Consider the following 18685-nt stretch of genomic DNA (forward strand, 5'->3'; position numbering starts at 1 on the left):
CTTCAAAGGTCTCATCCAGAACTTGGGCAATGCGCTTGCGCAGGTTTCTCGGGAGAGCCACTGTGGTCCTTGTCTCAGTCAGGCTAATTTGTCTGCGCCACTGTGCAGTGAGGGGTGGGGGGACCATTGCTGCACAAAGGCAAGCTGCATATGGGCCAGGGCGGAAACCGCATTGCAGTAGAAGACCCTCCCTTGATTCCCAGGTCACCCTCAGCAGTGAGATATCTTCCAGGACGAACTCCCATGGAAAATGTGGGTACAGTGTTCAGTGTAGAGGCCCCCTGCCACTGTTGGCTCTCCCCAAGGCACAGAAACCCAGAGGACAGTACAGCTGTGAAACAATCAGTCACGCTTGACCCTGTGCTTACTCCCATTTTGGGCCTCCCGTGGGTTAGGTGCGCTCGCTTTGGGATGGGCAAATTATGCTATTGTGTAGACTGTGCTTGCCCTTAAGTACAGGGGAATCATTGCTCCGTCTGGTGTGAACAATGCTGCCTCTGTTAAGTGTCACATTTTGCCTTTACAAATGCAACCTTGAGATCTCAGCCATCTGTGTTATCACCGGCCAAAAGACTCCGAAGAATCAGAAAGAGGCCACATAGAAGCAAGGAAGACATGTTGCATGAAGTAATGCATCATTCAAGTAATGAAAATCAAAAAGTGCAGGAGTGGTGGGACAGTGAAAGGAGGATCCGCCAGCAAAATGAGGAATGCCGGCACAAAAGTGTGGAGCTCCTGCAGCAAAGCACAGATCGGCTGCTAAGAATCATGGAGCACCAAGTGGACTCTATCCAGGCACTCGTAGCCATGCAGGCAGAGCACTACTGTGCCCACGCCACCCCCACCCCCCTTGTCCTAAAACTCTTTCCCTTGTGCCCCCATGTCACCTCCAACCCACTTTCACCAACATCTGGGTTCTTATCGCCACCAGCTGCCTCCAACACCTGCAGCTTCACCACCCAGCCCTGAAAACTACGACTCTTACCCGCTGCACTCAACCCCCATCACCATGCAGTACAGCCACCCTGAAGTGCAGCACTCATTGCACAGCACTCCAGACAGGAAGGCTGAGTATGATAACAGGACATATGCAAATCTGTGATTGTACCTTTCCCGCCCCCGCCCCCTGGCCCTTTCTGTTTCCCAAGCAGTTGTGTTTCTTTTCAATAAATGGATTTTTTGGCTTTGAAAACATTTTTTATTATTCCATAAAGTAAAAGATACCTTAGCCCAGGAAAGAAACAGGCACTGCAAGTCAGCGTAGCAAATACAGATTCCTACTAACACTGGAATCTCTGCACTTCACTCCCATGCAGGGCACCAGAGATTACTGGTGGCTTTCAGCCTCAAATTGCTCCCTCAAGGCAACCCTAATCCTTGCAGCCCCACGCTGGGCCCCTCTAATCGCCCTGCTCTCTGGCTGTTCAAACTCAGCCTCCAGGTGTTGAACCTCCGAGTTCCGTGCCTGAGTGAATCGTTCACTCTTCCCTTCACAAATGTTATGGCAGGTACAGCACACAGATATAGCCACAGGGATGTTGTCATTGGCCAGGTCCAGCTTCCCATACAGAGAGCACCAGTGGCCCTTTAAACGGCCAAAAGCACACTCCACAGTCATTCTGCACCAGCTCAGCCTGTTGTTGAACTGCTCCTTGCTGCTGTCAAGGCTCCCTGTATAGGGTTCCATGAGCCACGGCATTAAAGGGTAAGCGGGATCTCCAAGGCTCACAATGGGCATTTTGACTTCCCCTATGGTGATCTTCTGGTCTGGGAAAAAAGTTCCGGCTTGCAGCTTCCTGAACAGGCCAGTGTTCTGAAAGATGTGTATGTCATGCACCTTTCCAGGCCAACCTGCGTAAATGTCAATGAAACGCCCACGGTGATCCACAAGTGCCTGGAGAACCACAGAAAAATACCGCTTCCGATTAACGTATTCTGAGGCTAGGAGGGCTGGTGCCAGAATTGGAATGTGTGTGCCATCTATCGCCCCTCTGCAGTTAGGGAAACCCATTTGCGCAAAGCCATCCACAATGTCATACATGTTACCCAGAGTCGTGGTTCTTCTGAGCAGGATGCGATTAATGGCCCTGCAAACTTGCATCAACACAATTCCAATGGTCAACTTTCCCACTCCAAACTGATTAGCGACCGATCGGTAGCTGTCTGGATTTACCACCTTCCAGATTACAATAGCCACCCACTTCTCCACCGTCAGGAGAGCTCTCAATCTCGTGTCCTTGTGCTGCAGGGTAGGGGTGAGCTCCTCACACAGTCCCATGAAAGTGGCTTTTCTCATCCGAAAGTTCTGCAGCCACTGCTCGTATCCCAGACGTGCATGATGATGTGATCCCACCACTCAGTGCTTGTTTCCCGAGCCCAAAAGCGGCGTTCCACGGTGGTGAGCATGTCTGTGAATGCCACAAGCAAACTCTTGTCATGTGTGTTACTTGAGGGCTCCGATCATGATATCGACTCACTATCAGTTTAGATCTTAAGGAGTAACTCGACTGCCAAACGTGACATGCTGGCGAGACTCATCAACATACTCCTCAGCAGTTCAGGCTCCATTCCCGCAGACCGAAAGGGAAGACAGAGCGCGCAGTACAAAAAACGTTGAAAGATGGTGCCAAATGTGGACGGAAGCACAGGGATTGCTGGGATGCGAACCGATGCATCACGGGGTGTTAGGACAGGACCCAGAATGCCCCCCCCTTCCCACAAGCCACAGTGCCAGAATGGGAAGATGTGCTCTGTGGGATAGCTGCCCATAATGCACCGCTCTTTATGCCACTGCAGATGTGGCCATGTCAGCACGCTTGCAGCTGTCAGTGTGGACAGACTGCAGCGCTTTCCCTACTGTGCTCTACGAAGACGGGTTTAACTCAAAGCGCTCTACATCTGCAAGTGTAGCCATGCCCTATGTCTGCAGGAGAAGCTCTCCTTCCAACATCATGCTGTGCACACTACCACTTATGCTGGTGAAATTTATGCTATTCAGGGGTGTGGTTTTTTTCACACCCCTGAGCACCATAAATTTTACTGATAAAAATGGTAGAGTAGATATGGCCTTAGAGTTCTATAAACAGATTTCTTCTTTTTGAAGTTTGTTGAAGTTGAACTCCATGAGACTGTATTTACACTGTGTGTCCATAAAGGGACTAGCACAATGGAGTCTTGACTAATGTCCCCAGGCATTAATAAAAAGCAAATAATAGGCAGCATTTTGCGTTTCATTGTTTCCCTGAATACTTAAGTTGGGGTTCATCCACACTACAACTATAGCCACAATTGTTTTGTAACTGGTTAGAAGCACAGTCACCTCAACTGAGGTTAAGTAACCTAGTTCTGTTTGTTTCCACACAGCCAGCAAAGCTGTGTTTGCATATTTGCATATCCACCCACACCTGCCTTGCTATCTGTTTGTATTATTGCATTCTGGGAAAATCTGGCAGCTTTCTTTTAATGACTCAATAAGGAAATATGGGAGGAACACTGCACTACTAGAAAGCGAAGGAGGTTCCTGGATAAAGCTGGGCAAATAATGGATTTTTTTTTTAGTAACTGGCAATTTTAAAAAGTTCTTTAAAAAGTTATTTTGAATCAATCAAAATTTTTGGGAAACTGAAAAGTAAAAACAAAACCACACACACATTTTGGGCTGAATAAAACTGTAGATTTCAAACTTTTTAATAAATCAAAGGAACTTTTGAAACAAATTTGTTTTCCAAATGAACAATTTTGCAAAATCAACAAATTTGCAAAAAACAGTTCATTGTCACCGAATCTGCATTTTTCTCCAAAAAAAGTTTCATCTTAATTTTTTTGCCAAGTTCTATTCCTGCACATTGTTAGAAGAAACAAGAGAATTATTAATTATAAAATAACATACATGTATATAGCATCTTTCAGCCCAAAGCATTTTACAAACTAGGGGTCAGAGCTGGCATTCACTTTGAGTGTGCAAAGAATTCTAGTATCTACTTACATAAATATAAGTCACCTGACCACTGAACTGCAGCCATTTCTGGAGAAAAATACGGGAGCTGTTTAATAAGGCTACACAGCTGTTTAGAACAGGAAGTGAGAAGCAATACAACAAAACTGCATGGGAAAATTTACCATTGTTGTTTGCAGCATAGTAGCGGTGTTGGTCCCAGGATATTAGAAAGACAAGATTTTATTGGACCAACTAAAAATAAAAATATTTTACCTCACCCACCTTGTCTCTCTTGAAAAATTTAGGCAGGCGGGAGCTTGACTTCCACCAGTGCAGACAGGACCATCCCAAGTTCTCAATGGTAAAGGTTTCAGAGTAACAGCCGTGTTAGTCTGTATTCGCAAAAAGAAAAGGAGGACTTGTGGCACCTTAGAGACTAACCAATTTATTTGAGCATCAGCTTTCGTGAGCTACAGCTCACTTCATTGGATGCGATGAAGTGAGCTGTAGCTCACGAAAGCTCATGCTCAGATAAATTGGTTAGTCTCTAAGGTGCCACAAGTCCTCCTTTTCTTAATGGTAAAGGTGTGTTTAATGGATACAAGGTTGGCCAGGATAGATGTTCTGTCTGTACCAATATGAAAAGTTCGCTATTGCGTGGATTGGCATTCGGCATATTTTCATGTGATATGTTGTTAGGATTTTTAATCACTACTTACCTTACCTTGTAAATTACTTTATGCCCTCTCGTTATTAGTTCACGTTTATACAACACTTTGGGCGCCTCACTTGAAAGACACTAGATAAGAGTGCGGTATTGCTTGCTGTCCGTCAGGGATGCAGCACGCGGGGCAGTGTGGTGAGAAGTTTTGCTTGTTGCGATCCAGATCTGATCTGTGTCAAAGTTTCGGAGTCTCTGGATCGTGCCTGTCTCATTAGCTCCCCAAGCATGAGCCTGGAACTGCCACTTCACTTCTCCTCCAACGCAGGCGGGTGCCGGCTGTGGGACGGCTCTCCTCGCCTTGTTTTCTCAGTCTGGGAGCAGCGCAGCAGCTGCCTCCTCCCCGGGGAGCTGCGATTCTAACCCCGCCCTTCCCGCAGGGCGGGAGACAGACGGACAATGGCTTTTACCTGTCCCGGAGCGGGAGGAGCCGCCGCCACTGGAGAAGGGAGGAACCAAGTCAACGCCTAGTTTACACGGGACCGGCGCCGCGGGGAGCGCGAGAAAGCGAGGCGCAGCGGGCGGCCGCTGGAGCCAAGGACGATCCGGCAATCCAGCCAGGTCACCCTTCGCCTGGGGGAGGACTGCAAGGAGCCGGGGCGGCGCTGCGTTGGCGGGGAGGGGAGAAGGAAACAGCGGCACTTTCTGTTTCCCCGCCGAGTTGCTGGAGACTTTTTCGGGGCTGGAAGCTCGCGGCGAGCCTGGTCCGCCCCCGGCTCCCCTTCGTGTGGGGGCGGCTCTGAGCCCGGCGGGGGGAGACGCGGCGGTGCTTTCTCTGCCCCCAGCCACTCGGTGACTTTGGGGCGGTACTGCAGGGAGCCGTGTCTCTCCTGGACCCCAGGGAGGTCCCCGGAAGGGGGGACGCGGCGGCGCTTTCTCTGCTGCCCGCTCCCCGCTGTGGGTGCCTTGGTTTTTGGCAGGGAGCGGGTCCGTTCCCCTGGCACCTCCTGCGCCTTGCTCCCTATGGCCAGCCGCCCCCATGGCTCCGACCAAAGGGCTGCGGCTGCTCTGGAAGCAGGAGCCGGCTCCAAGCGCCCTGCTGGAGGCGCGCAGCCGCCGCGACTGTCTGCTGCTGGAGGCCGGCACCGTGGCCACCCTCAGTAAGTGCCTCTGGCGGGCAGGGCGCGGCTGCGCTGAGCGCGCCCCTGGGACGCGCCGCGGGGTGGGTTCATGTGGCACAGACCAGCATCGAAGGGCTAAGCGTCCAGAGCCCGATTTCCAAAGAGCTCAGCTCCCAGTTAGGCACCAGACTAAGGGCAGATTGTCTAATGTGCTCAGGGTGTCCCGCGCTGGATCTGCCCTGGGCTGTTGTTATCAGGATCCCCTACACGTGTGAAAGTTTGGGCTGCTCTGCAGAAGGCTAAGGCTCTAACAATTACACCTGTCGGGGGGCTGGTACCTCCTCCCCACTGCGGGACAGTAAGGCCAGGGAGACACAAGACTCCCCCCCCACACTGTAGTTACTGTTGGCACAGCCTCATCTGCAGTATCAACAGTAGGGGTACTAGCGTAGAGGAGGGCCCAGAGCCTTAAAGCTCATAGGCGTTACTCAGAGATCAGCACTGTAACGCCTAACCCCAGCTGCCTGGCCACCTGGTGAAATTTTCAGTCCCAAATTAGGTGTTCAGGTTCCCCATACCAGTGACTCTGAACCTTTCCAGACTATATTTGTCTTGTGTACCCCTAAGTTGCACCTCATTTAAAAACTACTGGCTTACAAAATCAGACATAAAAATACAAAAGTCTCACAGCACACTGTTACTGAAAAATTGCTTACTTTCTCATTTTTACCATATAATTATAAATCGGAATATAAATTTTGTACTTATATTTCAGTGTACAGTTTATAGAGCAGTATAAACAAGTCATTGTATGAAATTTTAGTTTGTACTGACTTTGCTAGTGCATTTTATGTAGTCTGTTGTAAAACTAGGCAAATATCTAGATGAGTTGATGTACCCCCAGGGATACAAGTACCCCAGGTTGAGAACTACTGCCCCATACAGTGCATGGAGAGAGGGAGGTGCTCAGGGAAGGGACTTTCAGAAGCTGGCCACCTACTGAGTTCTGGGAGCCACCTGAAGCTAGCCAGGAGTGAAATGCAGAGGAAAGGGGAGGAAGAGCGTAGGTACCTAAGTGGCTGACATGGTCCACCTGGCTAACAGGCCAGAGATAGGCACCTTCTGCCACTTGGGATCGTTAGCCACCACACCTTCCTGAAGTTAAGTACAGAAACCAGGTCTACTGCTTAGGTAGTCTATGTCCTAGCAGCCAAAACCATCTGTGTGTGTCTGTCTCCTGCTCAGGCATGACACCTTTCTCATACTCACCCTACATTTCCTTGTGTTCCAGCTGGCATTTTTGCAGATCTAGTGTTATCCCTCCACCTTTCAGTAGTCTGTCTCTAGCTCTCCTGCAGCAGGTTCTCTATGGGCATCTGGTGTTAGATAGAACCCAGCTCAGAGTACATCTGCATGATCAGGCCTCACTGGCAAGATAAGCATTCCCCTGCCTAGTTTGAGACTGCCAGCTCTGGGGCTTTGGCTTGAGCTAGGGCTCTGAGCAGCTTGTTAGCTGTGGGTCAGCTCAACATTTAGGGGACAGTGCAAATGCTGACCTTTGGAAACTTAAGCACCTAGGGCACTTTAGCCCCTATGGGGTAAGGTCAGTGCTTAATTTGTACCAGGGCTGAGCCCTGGCACCTCTAGGCTTGGCAGTTCGTAGCCCCAGCACCTCTGGGCTTGCTGTGTCATTTATGAATGTAAAAAATATTGTTTGAGCCCCAGCATCTCTTTCATTACAAATTAAGCACTGGGTAGAGTGAATGAGAGCTTTTGGAACATCACAGGCACCTAAGTGGAGAATTTAGGTGTTGCGAGAGGTAGGGAGGTGCCTGCGGATATGGGCCCAGGTTGCCAGTAGTCACCTGCATATTAACCATTGTGTTTTCTAGAGAATGCATTGTTAAAATGTGGATAGCCTGTATGCACCAGTGCTCCCATTGTTGTTACCAGTAATGGGGCTGCACTGCTTTCTACCACTAATGGGAAATTGTAAGGAGGGAAAAAAGACAAGGTTCCAGAGTAAAGGGAGGGGTTTCTGAGTACATTCAGAAAATTCACATTGGTGTAACTACATCAAGGAAGCTAAATCTGGTGCAAACCATTAAGGTAGACATGTGGTATCAGTTCAAAGTAGAGGTTACACTAATGTGATTTACTTCAGTATGTTACCAGATTAATCTACTTCAGAGAAAGCCCTGCTTTGAACTGGAGCAGTTTGTGGTTTGTACTGTATGTAGTTAGGCTGGTGTGAATTTCCTTAATGAGGACAGGGCCCAAATGCTATCTAATTGGAGTGTAAGAGGCTCATTTTAGAACTGAGGGTTCTAGGTTCAACCCTTGCCAATGGCCCAGGTGTCATAGCCTCAGCAAACATTTCTGTACCTATGTATTATACATCCTGTGTAGGTTTTGACAGTTAACCTATTTTAATGCAACATTAAGGTTGCAAACTGGTCACAACAAGGTCAGGCAACTGAGAGGTCAAAGTTCAATAGCAATGTTAACTTTGATCTTGTTGCACATATAGTATTTTTGGTTATGAGGCTGTTAAGTCTATAACAGTTAGGTCCTGTTCCTGAAGTTGGATCTGTGTGAACATATCACTGTGGCAAGTATCAGAGGGGTAGCCTTGTTAATCTGTATCCACAAAAACAACGAGGAATCTGGTGGCACCTTAAAGACTAACAGATTTATTTGGGCATAAGCTTTCGTGGATAAAAAAATCCACTTCTTCAGATGCATGGAGTGAAAATTACAGATACAGGCAAAAATATATTGGCACATGAAGAGAAGGGAGTTACTGGTTCTCCAATTGTAAGGTGTTGACAAGGCCAATACAGTCAGGGTGGATGTGGTCCACTCCCAATAATGGATGAGGAGGTGTCAATACCAAGAGAGTGAAAATTGCTTTTGTAGTGAGCCAGCCACTCCCAGTCCCTATTCAAATCCAAATTAATGGTGTTAAGTTTGCAAATGAATTGTAGCTCTGCAGTTTCTCTTTGAAGTCTGTTTTTGAAGATTTTTTGTTGAAGGATGGCTACTTTTAAATCAGTTATTGAATGTCCAGGGAGATTGAAGTGTTCTCCTACTGGCTTTTGTATATTACCATTCCTGATGTCCGATTTGTGTCCATTTATTCTTTTACATAGAGACTGTCTGGTTGGGCCAATGTACATGGCAGAGGGGCATTGCTGGCACATGATGGCATTAGTATCACATTGTCACGGTGGAGCACCCATTATTTTCATTGTGGCTCTGTCCAGGAATAGAAGTCCACATACACGGGGCAACTTACAGCCTTAGACTGTAAATTCTTTGGGGTGAGAACTGTGTAATATGCTTTGTACAGTGCTAAGCACATTGTCAGCACTTAACAAATAATAATGTGCATTAACATACAATGTATGTGATGTGACTGAGTTCATGTTATAAACGTTAAGATTTTTATCATTCTTTGATAATTTAGAGCTGGTTGGAGAAAAAAGTCTTTTTTCTGTGGAAAATTTGGACTTTTTGGCAAAAAATTGAAACATTTCAGTCAAAAACAAAATACTATTATTCTGGAATGTTGTGGTGCCTCGTGGGAGTTACAGTTCAAGTGTCTTATACTCCCATTCTTCTGTATAAGATGGGCTTTCTGATTGGACTACATCTCTCATAATGCAGCATGGTCTCCTCTCATGGTGAGGTGATGCCTCATAGGAGTTTCATGACTGGGGTGCATCATGGGAGATGAAGTCCTGCTGGGAGCCTGGCCCATAGAAGAGAATGGGGACATGAGGAAACTGAACTACAACTTCCATGGTGCACTATGGAAACACATCCAAATTGAAATATTAACGTTTTCAATAGGTTTTTGTGCATTCTTTTTTTTTTTAATTAAAAAAACCTAAATTTTCTGTGAAAAGCAGACACATCAGGAAAAATTTGTTTAATGGAGAATTTCTGGCTAGTCCTACTGCTGCTGATTTGTTATTGACTCACTCTATTGGAATATTTACATCAAAGGATACTTTATTTCTTGTGGGGTTCACTGCTGAATTTTTTTGTGTGTTTCAGATTTACAGCCTGAAGTTACATTACCTTTGGCTTGGTTACCTAATTTCCCTATCCTTAAAGGAAGATAAAAACAAAACCAAAAAATACCTGTGGCACTATAGAGTTGTGCAATTGTACTTTTGTGCAACTTCATATGGGTTTAAACTTCCATGTTCTTTAGAGACAAAAACCTACGCCTGCAACACTGATGTGCAACTCTATAGAGAAATAGCCTCTTATATACATAAAATTGTGAGAAATTCTTTGCTGAACATGGCAAAAATAAATGGTCAGTCCCTAATAATTTTATTTAAAAATATTTTTTCATAGTTATCAAGCAACCATTAGTCATTGAGGACTCGGGCCAGGGGACATTTGAAGTTGGTTTGTTTTTTTTTTTTTGGAGGGGGGGGGTGTCAGTTCCTTTGTTTGTTATGCACAAAAAGAGGCTCAGACTTTTTTTTTTTTTTTTTAATGGGAAAAGAATAAATATTTTCCCTTCCCCACCACTATTAGTTAAAATGGCAGAATGGAATGATAGCAAGTATGGAAATGGAGATTTTACAAGCAAGAAATTTAAAACAAAACTAGAAACTGATCTAAGCCCAATGTTTCAGTTTGTAAATCTTTGGCCACCTCATAACTTAGAACATCTTTGTTTTGTACAATGAAAAATTTAAAATCACATTCAGAGCAAATGACTGGACACCCTTTTTCCCCTTGCAAGCCTCTGAATGAATCAAAATTACAATTTCAGTTGTCCTTGTGTCTGTCTGTATTTCTAGTGTGTTGTACTGCATACAATGTCTTTTTCATATTTCCAGATAAAAAATATAATAAAATGGAGTTAAGATTGGGCATACATATCCGTAATGGGAAAGGCTCTATGAGGCTGTTGTAATTATCTCCAAAGCCAGCATTACAAGCCAAGGAAATTTAGAGTTACATTTAATTTAAAAGATATATTTAGATATGGAAATGCATCTATAGCATTCAAACAACCTTAACTCCTCCCTATAGTGATGCCATGTAATAGCCAGACAATTATGATTAGTGCATAATAAATAGTGTTTGTAGTCCTAGATTAGATTAAATTGATATTTAAACATACATTTGATTTTTAATTTTTTTCCTTATGGTGTCACTATGGGGTGAAGTTAAGGTTGTTTGGGTGCATTAACAGTGCATTTTGAAAGAGGGCATTTTGCCAGCGGCAGCCCTACAGCTTCAGTCTCATTTTATAACAACGGAAGAGGGCAGTCATTTTGAAAGAGAACAGTTCTTCATGGAATTCACATTAGAAGAACATTAAGCGTTAGCCTCTGCTGAAGAAGCAACTGAAGAAGAATAGTGGGGAAAATTATTATTATGAAAAACAAATCTCTCAAAGATTGCAGTTTGGAGAACATAGAGTCAAACACTGTCCCTGCCTTGAGGACCATACAATCTGTGAAAATGCGCAACATGCTAAGGTCCCAGAGCTGCAAACATATAGGCATGTGCTTAACTTTATTACTATGACTGAATCCAGTGAAATGATGTCAACGGGACTACCTGCAGTAGTAAAGTTATGCAAATACATAAGTATTTGCAGGATTGGAGTCAAAGGGTGTGAGACAAGGGTAAATTCAGTTTGTAAGCTCTTTGGGGCAGAGACTGCCACTTATTATATGTTTGTACAGTGCCTAGCACAATGGGGACCCACCTGCTTGTGGCCTTTAGATGCTACTGCAATACAAATGCTTAATAATCATAGGTTTCAGAGTAGCAGCCGTGTTAGTCTGTATTCGCAAAAAGAAAAGGAGTACTTGTGGCACCTTAGAGACTAACAAATTTATTTGAGCATAAGCTTTCGTGAGCTACAGCTCACTTCATCAGATGCATTCAGTGGAAAATAGACCCCGCTGTATTTTCCACTGAATGCATCCGGTGAGGTAATCTGTAGCTCACGAAAGCTTATGCTCAAATAAATTTGTTAGTCTCTAAGGTGCCACAAGTACTCCTTTTCTTTTTAATAATCATAATAATTACACATTTTATATACATCTGTTATTTTAAAACTAATTTTATCTTTGTAATTGTACATACAATTCTTTACCTAGCTGCTCTTAGTAGTCAAACAAATAATGCACAAACTATTTGACTGCTGTACGTTGATTAACATGTAATTTGAACGTGTTTTATATTTACTAAAATACAGAAAAGAACCCACAGTGTGATCCATTTTTTTCTCATGCAGAGATAATTATATGGCAAAGTTCAAAACTGTGTTTGCATTCTTAAAACTTTGTTTGCATTCATAAATGTCAAATTATCCTTTTATTTTTGGAATCTTTTGTAGTCTGTTGGAACATGTTCTATATAAGCACTGATGCATTACATTGTGTGGGCAAATTGTTGAATACATGTTTTGTGCACTTGAGGGTGAAGCTTATTAGTGATGAATGTAGTCTATAGGATTCATATTTGTTCTACATTAGAAAACTATGCTAATTATGCATAAATTGTTCCTGATGGGCTAGGTCTACATGTCCTAGCAAGTTAGATATTAAAATAATATATTGCCATGTTAAGATAACTAAGCCGCCACAGTCACAGGTGTTTTATGACTTGAATGTTATACAGCAGTTGGTCTTAAGTTCATCAGAGGATTTTCAGAGCGGGCTTTTGCTGTGTATGCTGCCATGTTTACCAATAGACCAACTCATGCTACACGTTACACAATGTGTTTTCATTATTCTATTACCAGACTTTTGTTGGGATGTTAAATTAAAAAGTATATACTATGGGGTGTGTGTGTGTGTGTGTGTGTAAATCAGCTTGCTAGAATGTGAATATTTCCAGTCTAATACAGAAGCCCTAGGAACTAACTTCTCTGAAGTGTTATTCCTAGGGCTTCTTTTTGGAGTGATAATGTTTAGTTTCTAGAAAATTGCTAAATCTGATTTTTGTTAATTTAACATCCTAATGCACTGGCAGCAATCCTGGCCCAAAACCTCATTTTGTAAAGTGATAACATCTTCCTTGACCTACATGGTATTACAAAATAGACCCTGATTGCTGAAAGCCTGTGTGGAAGGAGGTCAAAGCTGATCTAGCAAGACTGCATGTGGGATAGGAAGATTTTTAGTGGAAAAAAATAATAATTTTGTTTGTTGGAACTGGTAGAAGGGGAGTATGTGTAATGTCTTTTGGTCTGTTTGGTGAGGGTGGCAGAAAAAAGTCGGAATCAGCTTAGTCCCTCTAAATCTACCCTATTTACAGGATGCCGCGAAGCACAGTCCTAGGTAAAAAGAAAAGGAGTACTTGTGGCATCTTAGAGACTAACCACAAGGTGCCACAAGTACTCCTTTTTTTTTTTGCGAATACAGACTAACACGGCTGTTACTCTGAGTCCTAGGTAATATACTGACTGTATTGTTTCTCACAATGTGATGTGAGAAACACATGATCGGGTTCCTCTTTGTTTTGCTTCTTGTTGAAAAGTTCTCACCTTTCTCTGGTTAGTAGGAGAAGCACAGGTGAGGTGAACAAGCTGCTGCTGCCTTCACCACAGCACAGCTATGATCCTGAAAATGCTGACCCCTGTTATAAAGCAGGGGCCGGCAACCTTTCAGAAGTGGTGTGCCGAGTCTTCATTTATTCACTTTAATGTAAGGTTTCGCTTGCCAGTAATACATTTTAACGTTTTTTAGAAGGTCTCTCTCTATAAGTCTATATATTATATAACTAAACTATTGTTATATGTAAAGTAAACAAGGTTTTCAAAATGTTTAAGAAGCTTCATTTAAAATTAAATTAAAATGCTGATCTTATGCCGCCGGCCCGCTCAGCCCGTTGCCAGCCTGGGGTTCCGTTCACCTAGGCTGGCAGCAGGCTGAGTGGGGCCTGCGGCTGGGACCCCAGACTGGCAGTGGGCTGAGCCGCTCAGCCCACTGCCGGTCTGGGTTTCCGTCCGCTGGCTCCTGACATCCAGGGTCCCGGCTGCCGGCCCCGCACAGCCCACTGCCAGTCTGGGATTCCGGCCCTGCCCACATAGAGTGGGTACCTACCTTCTCCCTGGTTCTAGCCCATTCTCTTCCTCTCTCTCTGCACTGAGCTGAGGGTGGGAGTGCACTGAGCACAGGGCTGGGGGTGAAGGAGCAGGCTGGGGGTTGGGGTGTAGGGTCTGGCCAGGAGCTAGAATGAGGGAGGGGGCTCAGGGTTGGGGCAGGAGGTTTGGGTGTGGAGCGCTTACCTGGGCAGCTCCCGTTTGGTGCTCAGGGTGGGGGTGGGAATGTGGGAGGGTGCAAGAGTCGGGGGATGGGGGCATGTGAGGAGGGTGCAGGAGTTAGGGCTGGGAGGCTGGAAATTTGTGGGGGGTGCCGGAGTCAGGGCTGGAGTTGTGGAGGGGTGCAGGGGTCAGGACAGAGGGCTGGGTGGGGGGGGGGTTCAGGGGTGAGGGCACAGGGCTGGGAGTGTGTGGGGGTGCAGAGGTCAGGGCAGAGGGGTGGGGGTGTGGGCTGGGGTCTTGGGGGTGCTCCCAGCCCCCTGCCCAGAGCAGCTCACGGCAGGGGGCTGGAGGGAATATGCCAATTCCAACCCCTTCCCCAAGGCTCTCCCCCTCTGTGGCAAGGGCCGCCAACTGATCTGCAGCAGGGAGGGAGAGAAGGAGGGGGAAGAGGTAGCGGGAGGGGGAAGCTTGCCTGCCCTGCAAGAGGTGAGCAGTGGGCCGGGGGTGGAGAAGAGCAGCAGCATGCCATTAAAAATTGGCTCGCGTGCTGTCTTTGGCACGCGTGCCATAGGTTGCCGACCCCTGTTATAAAGTTTACACACACGAGTGCATAGAGTTAAGCAGGTATGTAAGTAAGTGTTTGCAGGATCAGGACCTAAGTAGGCAGAGGGAGGAGCTAGATCCTGCCACTGGGTGCCAGGCTCTCTTCTTCCTGCTCTTTTCTTGAAAAGCCACTTGCCTCTATGTCAGCCAATGTTTTTAGGTGTACCCAGCTCCCACCCCAATTTAGCTGCAGGGACTGTGGTCTCTCTCTGCCTTCTTTCTACTGAGGCACTTATAAAAGTACCAGTTACTGGGGTTTCATATATTTAAGTCCCAATTCTGCTCCCACGGCCTCCTCTAAACCAGAACAAAATTGTACTTACTGGTGCAGAAGTGAATACCATAGTGTATGTACAAACACTGATAGGAAAGATAATCTTGTATAAACACTAGTGGGTAGCTTCATTAAGGTGTGGTAATTACTAGAAGCATTGTCTGGTTCTTGTAACAGTGATTACAAAATAGATGACTACAGTATGTATTTGGAAACTACCCTTGCTCATCCATCCAGATGAGTAGGAAACTTCCTGGGTGAGTTCCAGCAACTGCTGGAGCATGTAAGTTTTCATTTAAAAAAAAAAAAAAAAGTCTCTTGTCCTATTGGTTGCAAAGAAAGGTTTCCAGATGTGAACAGAGTATAACCCAGTGCTGTGTTGTTTTCTACATTTGCAAGCAAACAGCTCCAGGTACCTCTGCTGGTTGGGGCTTTTGCAAGCTGCTGTAGTGTGAAATGGACTCCTCAGTACCCCATGGGCAACAGGGAAACCAGCGTGTATCGTGTCAGTTTGTTGCTACTCAGGAAAGCTCTCTATACTTAGCATTGGACCAGCGAGAGAGATGCAATTGCAAATATGTTATTCAACAGATGCCAGGGAAACTTATCAAATAATGTAGTCCTGCGGTTCTCAAACTCGGGGGTCGGACCCCAAAGTGGGTCACAACCCTGTTTTAATGGGGTCGCCAGGGCTGGCGTTAGACTTGCTGGGCCCAGGACTGAAGCCTAAGCCCAAGCCCCACCACCCAGGGCCAAAACCAAAGCCCAAGGGCTTTAGCCCTGGGCAGCGAGGCTTAGGTTACAACCCCCGCCCCCCCCGCCTGGGGCTGAAGCCCTTTGGCTTTGCCCCCCCCCCCCACCCAGGGCAGTGGGGCTCAGGCTTTGGCCCCCCTGCTCGGGGCAGCGGGGCTCGGGCAAGCTCAAGCTTCAATCCCCTCTCCTGGGGTCGTGTAGTAATTTTTGTTGTCTGAAGGGAGTTGCAGTGCAATGAAGTTTGAGAACCACTGGCACTCACCTAACATTTTTTGCTGCTATTAGAGCCCTAGTGGAAAGTTACTTTTAAAAAAGTAAAAAGTTGACTAATAATTGTATAATTTAAATACAGTACATTGCTGTTTTATTCCTTTAAATTGCCAGAGGTCTGGTTTGGGGTTTCAAAAAGGGTTAATTTAAACATAACTTTATATTATAAGCAGAACTGGTAGTTGCCATCTTATGCATTGATACTTCTCATTCTTAATAAAGAAAGGAATTGAAGCTAGAATGTTTAGGGTGTTATGTGAGCTAGTGAAAGTGGAAAAATGGTGCTTGAAAGATTACTTTCAGGTTGAATATTATATCAGATGTAAAGCACAAACATCGTTCCCTGTGTTGCTCAATGATACCTTAGGGTTTTACAACTAAAAAAATTTTAAAGTTCTACAGTAGCTTCACTACTTGGACTGTTTACTCTTTGTGCTTCATCCAGCTTGGACAACCATAGACACATTAATCTCATTTTTGTTTTTAGACATTCACATTCTGGTTCTAATTCTCGCGCCCAAGCATGAGTTGCAAACACTACAGGGCAATGTTTCAATCCAGACAAAAACTCCTGGCTTTGTTTACATTTATTTTACATTTCATTAAAACATTCCTATTAATTTATGTTTTATAAATGCTTTTTCTAAATTAATAAAACCTAAATGTTGGGCCTAAACTATCTGATCGTGTCCCTTTAACATTGCTGTTTGGTACCCGAGCTGGGTGAACATACCATTATCTGTGCAGCTCAGCAGCATGGTTGTTGCTGACCTCAGTTGACGGGAGTCCCCCTCCCCAGGGCTCTGGTAACAGTAACGTGTCAAAGTCTAGCTCAGACAGAGTTCTTTCTAGGGCTTCCCATTGCGCGGAGGGAGCCCATCCAGCACTGCATCGCTTCAGGAGCGCCGCATGCTACCTCTTGCACTCTGGTCTGGTTCTGCAGGCTGGCTTGAAGTGGACAAAGGGTAGGCCATGCCAGGGGACACACAGACTGAACAGTTCCTACTCTCCCCTGAACACAGGGATTGTAATTGTGACTGGCCTTTATACCTTGCAGAGGGGAAAGACTCGTAGTGCCCTACCCCTGCACTGCATAAAGGCCAGTCACAATCTGGCCCAGTGGCAGAATCCTGTTTTGGAGTAGCACTTGTTGAACCCACTGATGGGAATGCACTGCTAGTGTAAGTGGGCATAACCCAGTTGAAATCAGCAGAGCAGAGCCTATGTATATCAGGGTACGTCTACACTGCAAAAAAAAAAAAAAAAAAAAAAAAAAAAAAAAGGCAGCCGGTGGCAGTGAATCTCAGAGCTGAGTCAGCTGGCTTAAGCTCATGGGGCTTGTGCTACAGGTCTAAAAATAGATGTATAGATACTTGGGCTGGAGCCTGGGCTCTGAGATGTGTGTGTCTCGGAGCCTGGGCACCAGTTGGAGCAGGGACATCCACACTGCTATCTTTAGACCCGTGGTGCTAGTCCAAGTCGGTTGAACCAGGATCTTTTGCAGTGTAGATATACCTTTAGTGCCCAGTGAATTAGGCCCAGTGACTAATTTGCTGTTCACTTTGATACCATCTGGCTTAATTCAAATTCAGTCTATACCCCTTTCTCCACTCAAAAAATAGCAAACCAAACACCGTTTTGATTTTGGACCGCCCACTTACTCAGGGCTTGGCTACGGTGATATGACAGGTTTCAGAGTAGCAGCCGTGTTAGTCTGTACTCGCAAAAAGAAAAGGAGGACTAGCGGCACCTTAGAGACTAACCAATTTATTTGAGCATAAGCTTTCTTGAGCTACAGCTCACTTCATCGGTTTCATCGGTTGCATCCGATGAAGTGAGCTGTAGCTCACGAAAGCTTATGCTCAAATAAATTGGTTAGTCTCTAAGGTGCCGCTAGTCCTCCTTTTCTTTCTACAGTAACAGCGCTGCAGCTGAACCGGTGCACCTGTGCCGCTGTAGCCCGTAGTGAAGACACTATCTACACCAACTGGAGAGCTTCTCCCATTGGCTTAGCTACCGCCTCGGGGAGGTGGAGTACCTATGTTGGCGGGAGAAGCCCTTCCATTGACGTAGCTGTGTACACTGGCGGGGGTTAGGGCAGTATAACTACATTGCATGGGGTGTGGATTTTCCACACCCCTGAGCGATGCAGTTATACCAACATAAGTTGGTAGCGTAGACCAAGCCTTAGACTGCAATGTCTTTAGGGCGGGGGCTGCCTCTTTATCATGAGTTTGTACAATACCCAGCACCGTGGGGATGGGGCCTTTAGACTCTACCACCCAATACATATCGTAATTTGGCACAAAGACCCAATCTGTACAGACCTGTGGACTTTCCCACCCTCCAGATTTGTATAGCCCCCATGTCATCAACTACAGCTGTGTTTGGCATGTTGTTAGTTACTGTGTTCAGAGGCAACTATAAACATGCAAGGTTTAATTCTGGGCTGCATCTCCAAGGGACGCAGCACAGAAGATGCAGCCTTGGGATGGAGGGATGGGCAAATGTGGCTTGATGCTACATTTGTGCCCTTTGGATTCGGAGTTCCTCCAGGGGACACAATGGTGCCCAGCAAAGATTAAAGCAGCCCCCAGCTGATATAATTTATGCCAACTCACCCTGGGTTGCCTGTTGATTGCAGCTCCGCCTAGAATCCTCATAGTGCCATGTCCTGTGCCCAGCCCTGCCCCAGACACACTCCCTGTGCCAAGTCTTGTGAGGGGAGCAGCGTAGGGCCATTTCTGGAGCCCCTATGTTGTACCTCCACTGTGTGGATTCTCCCCCAGACTCTGATGGCCCATTAATGACC

At 45.8% G+C, this 18685-nt stretch overlaps 1 protein-coding gene across 4 annotated transcripts in view; it reads left to right on the forward strand.

Moving 5' to 3' along the window:
• The first annotated feature begins 4924 nt into the window (after positions 1-4924).
• Positions 4925-18685, forward strand: part of SYNJ2 (synaptojanin 2) — a 96981-nt gene continuing 83220 nt past the window's right edge. For 2 of the 4 annotated variants that reach the window (XM_037895057.2, XM_043544260.1), the window contains exon 1: positions 5020-5758. In XM_037895057.2, coding sequence (XP_037750985.1) covers positions 5638-5758 — 121 coding nt within the window. In that variant the 5' untranslated portion in view covers positions 5020-5637. Of the gene's footprint in view, positions 5759-18685 lie in introns of all 4 variants that reach the window. The other 2 variants (XM_037895056.2, XM_043544258.1) reach the window with 2 other exon arrangements.

Source organism: Chelonia mydas, chromosome 3 (genome assembly GCF_015237465.2).
Source record: "Chelonia mydas isolate rCheMyd1 chromosome 3, rCheMyd1.pri.v2, whole genome shotgun sequence".
Classification (NCBI taxonomy): domain Eukaryota; kingdom Metazoa; phylum Chordata; order Testudines; family Cheloniidae; genus Chelonia; species Chelonia mydas.